The sequence below is a fragment of the Arvicanthis niloticus genome, chromosome 1, assembly GCF_011762505.2.
Source record: "Arvicanthis niloticus isolate mArvNil1 chromosome 1, mArvNil1.pat.X, whole genome shotgun sequence".
NCBI classification, from domain to species: Eukaryota; Metazoa; Chordata; class Mammalia; order Rodentia; family Muridae; genus Arvicanthis; species Arvicanthis niloticus.
The window spans coordinates 117,136,475-117,147,904 of NC_047658.1; the positions used below are offsets into that span (position 1 = coordinate 117,136,475).

Here is an 11,430-nt window from a genome sequence, read left to right on the forward strand (position 1 = left end):
TTTGTGTAATGGGACAGGGTTCTAGGTAGCTTATGCTGACCCTGAATTCTCCATCTTGATACATAGTGGAGTTTACCTCCCTCCACTTTCCATGTTGTGCAGGAATTGCAGACATGCACCACTACCCCAGGGTTTTGGTGATAGAAACCAGTGCTCTTGTGCTGCGCAATGGTGGTTGTATGCCTTTAAATTCCAGCAGAGCTAGACAGATCTCTCAGTTTAAGGTCAGCCTGGTCCACAAAGTGAGTTCCAGGACAGTCAGGGTTGTTACACAGAGAAACTGAAACCTTGTCTTGGGGGGGTGGGGGGTGGGGAGACAAAAACAGTGCACACTAGACAAGCACTCTACTGAGCTACTTCCTGGACTAAGTATGTAAATTGTTAAGTATCAGTGAATAAAGTCATCCATTGTTCTAGTGACAGTTTATATACTTGGTACCCAATTTTACCTCTTTAGTCACTTGCTGAAAAGAGGTGATCCTGAAGAAACTACAGATGTTGGAGTGGAAGACCTAGAAGGAACTTTTAAAAATTGTCCTATGGTAATGACATAATTTTGGCCTAACATTGAAAGGCTGGTGAGGGGTTCAACAGTAAGAACACTAAGCCTGAGGTCCCAAGCTTGAAACCCAAAAGTCTTCTGATCTTCACGAACATGTGTAACTTTAATTTTTTTCAAATCCTATTTTTTCTGTTATTCCAATACTCTTCTTTCTATTTAAATGTTTTGTTTTATGTATATAAATACACCATGACTCTTGTCAGACACCAAAAGAGGGCATCAGACTCCACTGCAGATGGTTGTGAGCCACCATGTGGTTGCTGGGAATTGAACTCAGGACCTCTAGGAAGAGCAGTCAGGGCTCCTTTTTTTTTTTTTTTAGTTGTTTTTGTTTTTCGAGACAGGGTTTCTCTGTGTAACCCTAGCTGTCCTGGAACTCACTCTGTAGACCAGGCTGGCCTCAAACTCAGAGATCTGCCTGCCTCTGCCTCCCAAGTGCTGGGATTAAAGGCGTGCGCCACCACTGCCCGGCGCAGTCAGGGCTCTTAACTGCTGAGCCATCTCCCCAGCCCTGGAGCAACTCTTGTCTGATATTGGCAATTCAGTTTACAGGTCAGCAGTGGCAGCTCAATCCACTCAGTCCAGTTTGGTAGAGTAGGGATAGCAAATTGCAAATCAGCAGTGGTGGCAAGACAACTAGGACTCAACCTTAAATCAGCAGGAGGGGCCAGCAGGAATGCAATTGGAAAACATTTACATTGAGACTCCAAATGACAGCCGGGCAGTGGTGGCACACGCCTTTAATCCCAGCACTTGGGAGGCAGAGGCAGGCAGATTTCTGAGTTCGAGGCCAGCCTGGTCTACAAAGTGAGTTCCAGGACAGCCAGGGCTACACAGAAAAACCCTGTCTCGAAAAACCAAAAAGGAAAAAAAAAAAAAAAAGACTCCTAACAGCAAAATTACAGTTATGGAGTAGCAACGAAAAGAATTTTATGATGGGGAGGACGCCAAACATGAGGAACTGTATTAAAGGGTCTCAGGAAGATTGAGAATCATTGGAAATCACTAGCCAAACTAGTCCGGCACCTGGTAGGCTCTATATTCCACTCAGTGGTTGAACAAGTAATGAACAGCCTTTCTTTAAGCAGCTATCAAGGGCGGGGCTTGTGCTCTCTTCGGAGCTTCTAGGTGGATATAGAGCTAGGCAGCACATGCTCTGCTTTTGGTCGGCCCGCCACGATCGCTTGATCCAGCGGATATAGCATCACCACCCTGTATGGCCTACCAGGAGGTGGGACCGGAAGCTGCCTGTGGGAGGGATGCCACTAGCCGGAAGTGGTCCCAGGTGTCGCTCAGAGCCCGTGTTCCCGGGAACTCTTAAGGGAGCCTGAAGAGGGCGGGGCAGCCGGGGCGGGGCCGGCGGGAGGGCCGAGGACCGGGCGGACCTGTCCCTGCCGGTCCCCGGTGGACCCCGCCTGCCCCGGAGGCACGGCCATGAAGCTGAAGCTGAAGAACGTGTTTCTTGCCTACTTCCTGGTGTCGATCGCCGGCCTCCTCTACGCTCTGGTGCAGCTCGGTGAGCGGGGCGGGGCGGGGTGCGGAGGGCCGGCCCGAGGCGCTGGGGCTGAGACCTGCAGACAGCTGCTTCCCGCTCGGCCCTCGGGATAGCCCTCGGTGGCCTCACGTCTAGAACTCCCGACAATCTGCAACTCCGCGGATACCGGCCAGGCCCCAAATGACCCCGCCGCCGCCGCCGCCCCCTCCCCTTGCTCTGCCTCTCAGACCGGCTTGCTGACAGGTTTTTGAGAACCCCCAGGTTGATTGTCCCCTCCAGCTCTTGACCTGCTGTGCTTCCCCCCCCCCCCCCCCCCCCCCGGCCATCTATTGCTCAGCCTTTTGGTTTTAAGCCAGATGTCACATCAGGACTTCCCTGAACACCTTAGCTCAAGTAACCCTTTTTAGTCTTGGTCCGTTTTAATTTTCTAAGTGGCCCATATCGCAATTTGTAATGACTTTATTATTGTCAGCTTCTTCCACTGAAGTAAATGCTCTATGAGAGTAGGGACTGTTTTCCCGTCCCCCTCCTTTTTATTCAATATTTATCATGTGATGGAATCAGTGAACTTACTGACCAGCCATTGGTCACGTGACCATGGAGCAGCTTGAATTCAGCCTTTTATGCAGGAGCTTGGTAAATACTTTTCAGGTAGTGCTATTATTACATGAGAACCTCAAGCAGTTCAGATTGTTCTATTATGTCTGGAAGGTAAAATTAGGATCAAAAGGTAGAAAGGATAGAAAGGCTGACAGATAATGAGTTAAAAGAGTGGCAGGGCTGAAGGTGTAACACAGTGGTAGAGCACTCACAAGTGTAAGGCTCTGGGTTGGAGCCTCAGCAAAAAAAAAAAAAAAAAAAAAAAATAGAGTGACACATGCAACTGATTAAAAATGAAGAGTTGACTGTTGTGGCACACCATTTGAAAAACAGGCCAATGCGTTAAGGGTTTGAGGTCAGTCAGCTTGGAGCCATATAACAAGACCAAGATAGGTAACAATGAAAGATGCAGAGTGCTTGATTGGAAGGGTGGACTCCCTGACACCATATTTAAAAAAGCAAGTTACAAAGGAATTTCTGTATTGGCTAGGAGTTAAAAAGAATTGGCCCTGGGTTTTTGAACTACCTACTGTCCTGAGGTTCTGTCACAACTCCCTTTCCCTGTTGGTGCTTCTTGGTACCAGGCCAGCCCTGTGACTGCCTCCCTCCACTTCGAGCCGCAGCTGAGCAGCTTCGGCAGAAGGACCTGAGGATATCCCAGTTGCAAGCTGATCTCCGTCGACCACCCCCTGCCCCAGCCCAGCCCCCTGAACCTGAGGCCCTGCCAACTATCTATGTCATTACCCCCACCTATGCCAGGTACGGCTCTGGTACACTCAGGAGCTCTGTAGTGAACAAGAAGAGGGTTAGTGATGAATTTGGGGAGGCACTGAACTAGGGTGTGATGTTTAAACTAGAGTTTGCCAAATGTTATGAAAAATGATCTGTATTTTTATTCAGATATGTGGGAATTTTTTTTTTTTTTCCTTTTTGGTTTTTCGAGACAGGGTTTCTCTGTGTAGCCCTGGCTGTCCTGGAACTCACTCTGTAGACCAGGCTGGCCTCGAACTCAGAAATCCGCCTGCCTCTGCCTCCCAAGTGCTGGGATTAAAGGCGTGCGCCACCACTGCCCAGCGAAATATTTTTTTTCTTTAAGAATAAGCAAAGGATTATTAGGAAGTAGATTACTGAGTTATTGCTTTAAAAAGGTATGACAATAAAGTGTGAAAGAAAATTTGAGCTTGCCAATGAGTGAACTTTTCTTAGGAATCTCTTGGTTAGAAAGTTCTAACACTTTGATTAGATCTAGATATAGTAGCTGACATCTGTAATCCCAGCACTTTGGGAGACTGAGGGCTACTGTTTGCACCCATCCCGGACTACAGAGTAAAACTGTCTCAAAACTAACAATGCACAAACAAAAACACCCAACAACAAGACAAACAAACAAACAAACAAACAAACAGAAGTTTCTGATTAAATTTAGAAAACAGGGCTAAGTAGGTTTGGTTGAATAATATTTACTTAGCATCTACTAGGCTTTGACAGTGATTCCTAGTAGAAGGTTGGAGGAGGCAGAAAGGGGCAGATAGTCTAGCTTTTGGAAATGTTTTTGTATTTCTCTCTCTCTCTCTCTCTCTTTCTCTCTCTCTCTCTCTCTTCCCCCCTCTTTCTTTTTTAAAGTCAAAATTTTGTTTTAATACTAAGAAAACCAATTTTGAAGTGTGGTTTGAGACCTGCAGTCAAAAAGTCCTGTGCATTACCATGTCTTCAACATACTTTCCTGAACTCATACACTTACACACACCACCAATTCCTTGAGCAGCAAACCAATGTAAACCATGAGGAAACCCAAAAGAGGCAAACCACATATTCCCAGTGCTTTCTTTAAGATAATTTTGGGCTGGGCATTTGAAAACTAACTGAATAGCTGGGTGTGGGTTATGTGCATCTTTAATCCCAGCATTTAGGAAGCAGTGGCTGAAGGATCTCCTCTAGAGTTTTAGGCCAGCCTGGCCTCTGTAGTGAGTTCCAGGCCATCGAGAGCCCCACAGGGAGATCCTGTCTCAAAATGAAGAAATAATTAAGTGATTTTCTCATTTGGAGAATGACTAGGATTTCCTCGAAAACTCTTCTCTGGATGCCTTACTACAGAAAGAAAAGAACCTGGCCTTGTAGTGTTTCATTTTTAATTTTTATTATTTAATTTTTTTGTTTTGTTTTGTTTTTCAGGAGGTTTCTCTGTGTAGCCCTGGCTATCCTGGAACTCACTCTGTAGACTAGGCTGATTCCCCTTCTTGTGTGTCTCAAATGACCGGATTAAAGGTGTGTTCACTATTGTGCCCAGTTTCGTAATCCACCTTTATTCCTGAGTAAACTTGAGACTCAAGCCATTTCCTAAAATGTTTTACTTGATAAATTGTATTGTCAGTCATGACATGCTGACTCATGCCTGGTAATCCCCAGTACTGAGGGGCCTGAAACAGAGGGATTGGTGTGATTTTGAGGTCAACCTTAGCTACAAAATGAGATTCTGTCATTATTTTTATTTTTTGAGGCAAGGTTGTACTGTGTAGCCATGGCTGGCCTTGAACACCTCTCTGCCTCTGCCTTCCAAGATATGGGATTAAAGGCATACCCAACAAACCAGCTCAAGATTTTTTCTCTAAAAACCCAATTAGTTAAAATAAATTAGAATTTGTTACTTTGTTTATTTATTTATTATAGGGGATATTTAGAAAACGGAGCCTGGTCTGGCTTGTTCCTGGGCAGCTGCCGTGTTCCTGCTGCTCCTCTGCTCTGGGGGCTCCAGCTAGCTAGATGCTTGGGCCTTGGCACACATGAGATGCCAGAATAGGGGATGGCTCTGCCAAAGCTCCGCTGAACCCCAGACAGTATCTGCCATCTTTGCAGTACTTAAAGCTTAATGATTATCTAAAGGATTTATATATTTAGGAATGTTCAATCAACAAGATGCTCACACAATTAGAGTTGTTACCCAATACCTAACCTTTTGATAGAAATTGCTACCCAGGACAGCTATCCGTGGTTCTCCATGGCTGATAGCCTCTTTCTTCTCCTCCCCTTCCTCTATTTCTCCCCTCCTTTTCCTCTTTTTCTACCCTCCCCTTCGTCTCTTCTTCTCCCAGCTCCACCTCCTCTCCTACTACCTAATCACGGAGCTCCACTGCGAATACAATGTAGCAGAATAAGTATCCTGCTACAATTTATTTCTTTTTTATGTTTATATGTTTTTGCCTGAGGGTGTGTATGTGCACTGAAAGTGTGCAGGTACCAATAATCCCCTTTGAGGAGGCGAATCCCCTGAACTAGAGTTATAGGTAGTTGTGAGATGATATAGGTATTGGGAATCAAACAATGGTTCTCTGCAAGACCATCGAGTTCTCTTAACCATTTCTCTATCATTTTTCCTGTTTTTTTTTCTTTTAATTTTCTTTCTTTCTCTTCTTTCCTTCTGTCTGTCTGTCTGTCTGTCTGTCTGTCTGTCTTTTTTTTTTTTTTTTTTAATTTGAAGTAAGGTCTCACAGTGGCTGGCTGGTAGATTACTGTGTAGACCATGCTGGTCTACACTCACAAAGATCTGTCTACTTCTTCCTAAATGCTGGGACTAAAGGTGTGTGTTACCATGACCAGCTTATCTTGTTTTCCTAAAATACATCTTTGTCTGGGAGATATAACTTGGTGGCAGAGTACTTGTATAGCACTTCAAAGCCTTGGATTCAATCCCTAAAACTGAATAATACTATAGCTAAGCATAGTGACACTTGTGGTATCAGCACTCAAACTGAGCCCTGAAAATTGTTGAGTTTGATGCTAGCCTGGGCTACAGCATGAGACTGTCTCAAAAAGCCAATAATTAATAAAACTGTTGCAAAATATTCATCTATTTTTTATTAGTTTTCTAATTAATTAATTAATTAATTAATTTTGTTTTTTCCAAGACAGGGTTTCTCTGTGCAGCCCTCTGGCTGTTCTGAGACTCTCTCTATAGACCAGGGTGGCCTCAAATTTAGAAGTCCATCTGCCTCTGTCTTCTCAGTGCTGGGATTAAAGGCATGCACCATAACTGCCTGGCCTATTTATTTAGTTTTTTGACACAGGATCTCTGTGTAGTGTCTTCTCTCTCTTGGAACTTGCTATGTACAAAGCTGGCCTCAAACTCCACAGAGGTCTGTCTACCTCTGTCTCCCCAAATGTTAAAGGCGTGTGCAGCTGTGCCCATCTTTCTAATCCAGTTTTATTCCTCAGTAAATGAGGCTCAGATTAAGCCATTTCTCAAAGTATTTCACTTGATAAACTATAAAACTGAACATTAGGGTGTGGTAGCATACCAGCACTGGGAGGCAGAAACAGGAAGAGCAGGAATTCAAGACCATCTTTAGCATATGAGTTTGAGCCAGTCCAGCTACATGAAACCCTGTGTCAAACAACAAGCTACAAATAGATTCAAACCCAGATCCATCTGATTCCAAGTCATTGTCCTATAGTCTTGACCCAGCCTGAGTCCTGGGGTTGAAGTGGGTTATGACCACAGACTGGAAAGATAGGGCAGGTGGATATCTACATGCGATTGACATGCAAGGGAGAGGAAGGGAACTTGGTAGTCTGTTGATACGTGTTTGAATGCCTGAAATCCTGGGTTCCATCCTAAGTAACACACACACACACACACACACACACACACACACACACACACACAGAGCTTGGGCACTGGTAGGGGGAATGCCAGAGAAGGTACTAACAGTGACCAGGAGCAGCTGCCATTCTAAGTGTAGAGGGCCAGGGTTACCTGGCCCCTTCCTTCCTGCATCTCTCCCTCTGCAGGCTTGTACAGAAGGCAGAGCTGGTTCGGCTGTCCCAGACCCTGAGCTTGGTGCCCCGTCTACACTGGCTGCTGGTGGAGGACGCTGAGAGCCCTACCCCGCTGGTCTCGGGGTTGTTGGCTGCCTCTGGTCTCCTCTTCACACACCTGGCTGTCCTTACCCCCAAGGCTCAGCGGCTTCGGGAAGGTGAGCCAGGCTGGGTACGGCCCCGAGGAGTCGAGCAGCGCAACAAGGCCCTCGACTGGCTCCGAGGAAAAGGGGGTGCTGTTGGGGGGGAGAAGGACCCACCACCACCAGGGACCCAAGGAGTCGTGTATTTTGCTGATGATGACAACACCTACAGCCGGGAGCTCTTTAAGGAGGTGAGCCCTGGGTAAAGATGGAGAAAGAACCAGGTGGGACCAGCTTCCTTCTTTCTCTTGCTTACTAGTGTTGATGTGGGTTGGTGGATGAAGATGAGGAACAGTAAGGGAGGGGTGGCAATAAACAAATAGTTCTTTTCCTTGGACCACCCCTCTCTGTTTCGTCTCTCATCTCCGTCAGATGCGTTGGACTCGTGGTGTCTCAGTGTGGCCTGTGGGGCTGGTGGGCGGCCTGCGATTTGAAGGCCCTCAGGTACAAGATGGCCGAGTTGTGGGTTTCCACACAGCATGGGAACCCAACAGGCCCTTTCCCCTGGACATGGCGGGATTTGCAGTTGCCTTGCCCTTGCTGTTGGCTAAGCCCAATGCCCAGTTTGATGCTACTGCACCCCGGGGCCACCTGGAAAGTAGTCTCCTGAGCCATCTTGTTGATCCCAAGGACCTGGAGCCACGGGCTGCCAACTGTACTCAGGTAAGAGGATGGAGAAACACTCTGGGATGAGCAGCTAACAGAAGTGGGAATGGGTGTTTGAACCAGGAGAAATCTCCAGATCTCTGACCAAATTTGCTTTCACTCTATAGAAAAGGCTACTGAGAGTCAGGGTAGGGCTCCTGCCATTTCATCTCAGAGACTTCTGTGAACGCATGTGTATATCAGAGAGACAAGGAACAAAGCCCCATTTTAAAGGCAGTAAAGTTCTCCTACCCCAATATTTCATACATTGTATACCAACGCTGAATGTAGAAGAGGTGGGGTGGGGGTGGAATCCATTTTAGATCACATGCCCCAGAGCCCCAGAGTCCTGGTTATGGCTTGTCCTGACCCTAAACCTTCCTTTACAGGTACTGGTATGGCATACCCGGACAGAGAAACCTAAGATGAAGCAGGAGGAGCAGCTACAACGGCAGGGCCAGGGCTCAGACCCAGCCATTGAGGTGTGATGGCAACCTCACTCTGACTTCTACCTTATTTTAGTCACATACCTTGTGGGACTGGGCTCCAGGCCAGCCAGGATGTGGCTTTTTTTTTTTTTTTTTTTAAGTCCTGACCCCTCAGAACCAGAGGCAGCCCCTCCAACCACAGGGTGTGGCCCAGTTGCTTCCCTCCCTTCCCCCAGCCTGCCATGTGGCACTGCCCACAGGCTGGGGACAAGCAACTTCTGTAGTGAGCCAGGTCAGCCCCATCTGGGGTGGAGCAGGACAGATGAACTCAGGAGGGAGGGTAGCTGAGGAAACTGGATAACTTATTGGGGACAAGCATGTGGTGGGGGGGCTAGAGGAGCTGGGCTGGACCCTCCCCATCTGAGCATGCGGATCCCCTTCCTACCTCTAAAATAAAGAATCTCAACCTGGAGGGGCACCATGTTTCCCTTCACTTGGCAAACCTGCTTGCTGGTCTCTGATCCCAAGAGATCAGATACCTGTACCTACACAGGCTGGGTTCCTCCTCTGCACAGTCCTTCATGCTCCCATCCCCTTGACGAGAGAGAGAGAGAGAGAGAGAGAGAGAGAGAGAGAGAGAGAGAGAGAGAGAGAGGTAGAGAGACAGACAGAGAGAGCAAGCAAGCAGTGACTTCTGTCCACAAACTTTATTGTAGAATCTGTATAGTAGAAACAGTCTCCAGTCCTTTGGCTGTCACTTCCCTGTCACCTTCATCATCTGTTCTCAACCTTGGTGGTTTCCACCCCAACGGTTGGGCTCCAGGACACCTGGACTTCTCAACCCAGTCCAGCTCTGATTGCTCTAACTCCTTTAATCCCAGGAACCTCTCCTTCCCTGAGCCTGAGTAAAGAATTGGAAGTTTTCCATATTTGTCCATCTCTCCCCATCCTACCCCCACCCCTCAGGTTTCTAGGCCTCAGCTAGAACTTCTTTGGGAGGTTCTTCATCTGGTGGGGCCTCCTCAGGTGCTGGCTTGTGAGCAAGCCCTCCCTGTAGCCATGCAGTTTTCAGTATGTCTTTCAGCCCACCAGGAAAAAGATAGCCCTGGGTCTCTCCTTCCCCATCAATGACTCCTCCGAGGCCCTCCAGTGCTGTCTGCAAATACCGCAAACCAAGGAGCACTAGAACCTGTAGGGGGGAACAAGTGGAAAGGGTGATTGTCAGTGGATTTGGGGCCACAGAGCTGAAAGTAGAAGGAGTCAGGGCCCTTGGCTGACTGACCTGCAGCAATAAGGTGACAGCCAGAACACTTCCCAGTGTGCCTGACAAACCCTGCAGGTGCTCCAGCAGCACTTCATGACACCCTTGGGCCCAGAGGTTTAGGTTGGGCTGCCGAGGATCGAAGAGTGGATGGGCGTAGGGGTCTGAGAGTTGGCTTTGCAGGCAAGGTCGGGGTGAGTGGGGATTACAACAGGAGAAGGGGACTCCATCAATAAGATATAAACCTTCCACGTTGCTCTGGATCCGGCTGCAAAGGCATAGACAAGATAGTTAGGTGGCTGCATATAGAAGCTTAGAGGAGCATCTGAGAGCAAGGACAGTTGAAAAAAACGTGATTATAAAACATTTACTGAGTGCTTTACTATCCAAGCTTGCGTAATTCATTTATCTCCACAACTCTGTAAGATAGGAGCCTGTTGGGAAGGTAAAGACAGGTATAATTATTTCTATTTTGCAGATGAGGAATGGGTCCACAGTGGCTTGGCAACATACCCTGGGCTGATAAATAGAATTATAATCCATTCTCTCAGCCACTGTGCTCTATTTATTGCATATTTGGGTAAGAATTTCAAGGCAAAGGATGGAGTTTAAGGAGGAGGAGAAAGAAAAAAGAGAAGCAAATCAATCACACTTACTCAACCACATCTTGGTCATTGGGATCCAGGTAACGGTTGCTGACCCATTGAACACCAAACCAATCCTTGTAGCCATGGCGCCCGCAGCAATGGTACCTCAACTGCAACTCATCCATCAGATGTTTGGCCTGGCAATGTCCAGGCACCTCTGTGTCCTTGTAGTGAGCCAAGGCAGCCTCCAGGCCCTCCTCCAGTCCATGGTGGAGACTTATAGGCAAAACCAGGGCTAGCCCCAGGGCAAGGGTCAGCAGCCCCCCGCCTGCAGCAGTGCCAACCGCTAACAGTGGAGTCAGGACCCCTCGCCAGGGAGGGTACTGAGCTGCATCCAGACTCGCCCGGCTGGCGCCTGCGCCTCCCAGCCCTGTGCCTAGAGCCACCGCTCCTGCTGCCAGGGCAGTCTGGGGCAGGGTAGGGAATGAGCAAGAGGGAGCCAGGAAGGTGCCAAGGTGCCACAGCTGTACCAGGAGGTACCCGCTACAGAGGAGGGTGAGGCCACCGACCAGTGCCAGCAGCCAGGAGAGGAGCCAGATCCCCTGTGCCAAACGGATACGGATTTGGAGGGGCAGCACCACGGGCAGCACCGGCGCCATCTCCCATCTCTGCCCAAGGGAGTGAGGAGCCGTCGGGGCTTGGGGTTGGCTGGGGCAGGCAGGATGCTGAGTCAGCCCAGCCTGGCTTCAATAGAGCTAATGCCACCCTGACCCCAATACCCTGGACATCCTTCCACTCCAGCCTTAATAACCCTCTGCCAGCCGCGATTCAGGATGCTTCTTAGCCTTGCCCTTTAGGAAAGGCCCCGCCCCCAGGCTGAAAGCCCATTTCGTGACC

At 48.2% G+C, this 11,430-nt stretch overlaps 2 protein-coding genes across 2 annotated transcripts; one reads left to right on the top strand and one right to left on the bottom strand.

Annotated features, from left to right (window-relative positions):
- Positions 1–1,811: 1,811 nt before the first annotated feature.
- B3gat3 (beta-1,3-glucuronyltransferase 3) lies at positions 1,812–9,157 on the top strand. Its single transcript, XM_034490666.2, has 5 exons — positions 1,812–2,078; positions 3,242–3,416; positions 7,443–7,803; positions 7,985–8,275; positions 8,647–9,157. The coding sequence occupies exons 1-5, from the start codon at positions 1,997–1,999 to the stop codon at positions 8,743–8,745; spliced, it is 1,008 nt and encodes a 335-aa protein (XP_034346557.1). The 5' UTR covers positions 1,812–1,996; the 3' UTR covers positions 8,746–9,157.
- A 220-nt stretch (positions 9,158–9,377) lies between these two features.
- Rom1 (retinal outer segment membrane protein 1) lies at positions 9,378–11,404 on the bottom strand. Its single transcript, XM_034490540.2, has 3 exons — positions 10,603–11,404; positions 9,968–10,214; positions 9,378–9,874 (listed from the first exon to the last, which is right to left on the bottom strand). Exons 1-3 carry the CDS (start codon positions 11,190–11,192, stop codon positions 9,656–9,658), a joined length of 1,056 nt encoding a protein of 351 aa, XP_034346431.1. The 5' UTR covers positions 11,193–11,404; the 3' UTR covers positions 9,378–9,655.
- Positions 11,405–11,430: the final 26 nt, after the last annotated feature.

Coding starts and splice junctions, on each gene's coding strand:
- B3gat3 (XM_034490666.2), top strand. CDS start 1,997: ATGAAGCTGAAGCTGAAGAACGTGTTTCTTGCCTACTTCCTGGTGTCG. Junction 2,079..3,241: donor CTACGCTCTGGTGCAGCTCG/GTGAGCGGGGCG, acceptor TCTTGGTACCAG/GCCAGCCCTGTGACTGCCTC. Junction 8,276..8,646: donor GGGCTGCCAACTGTACTCAG/GTAAGAGGATGG, acceptor CTTCCTTTACAG/GTACTGGTATGGCATACCCG.
- Rom1 (XM_034490540.2), bottom strand. CDS start 11,192: ATGGCGCCGGTGCTGCCCGTGGTGCTGCCCCTCCAAATCCGTATCCGT. Junction 10,215..10,602: donor AATGACCAAGATGTGGTTGA/GTAAGTGTGATT, acceptor ATGCCTTTGCAG/CCGGATCCAGAGCAACGTGG. Junction 9,875..9,967: donor CTGTCACCTTATTGCTGCAG/GTCAGTCAGCCA, acceptor TCCCCCCTACAG/GTTCTAGTGCTCCTTGGTTT.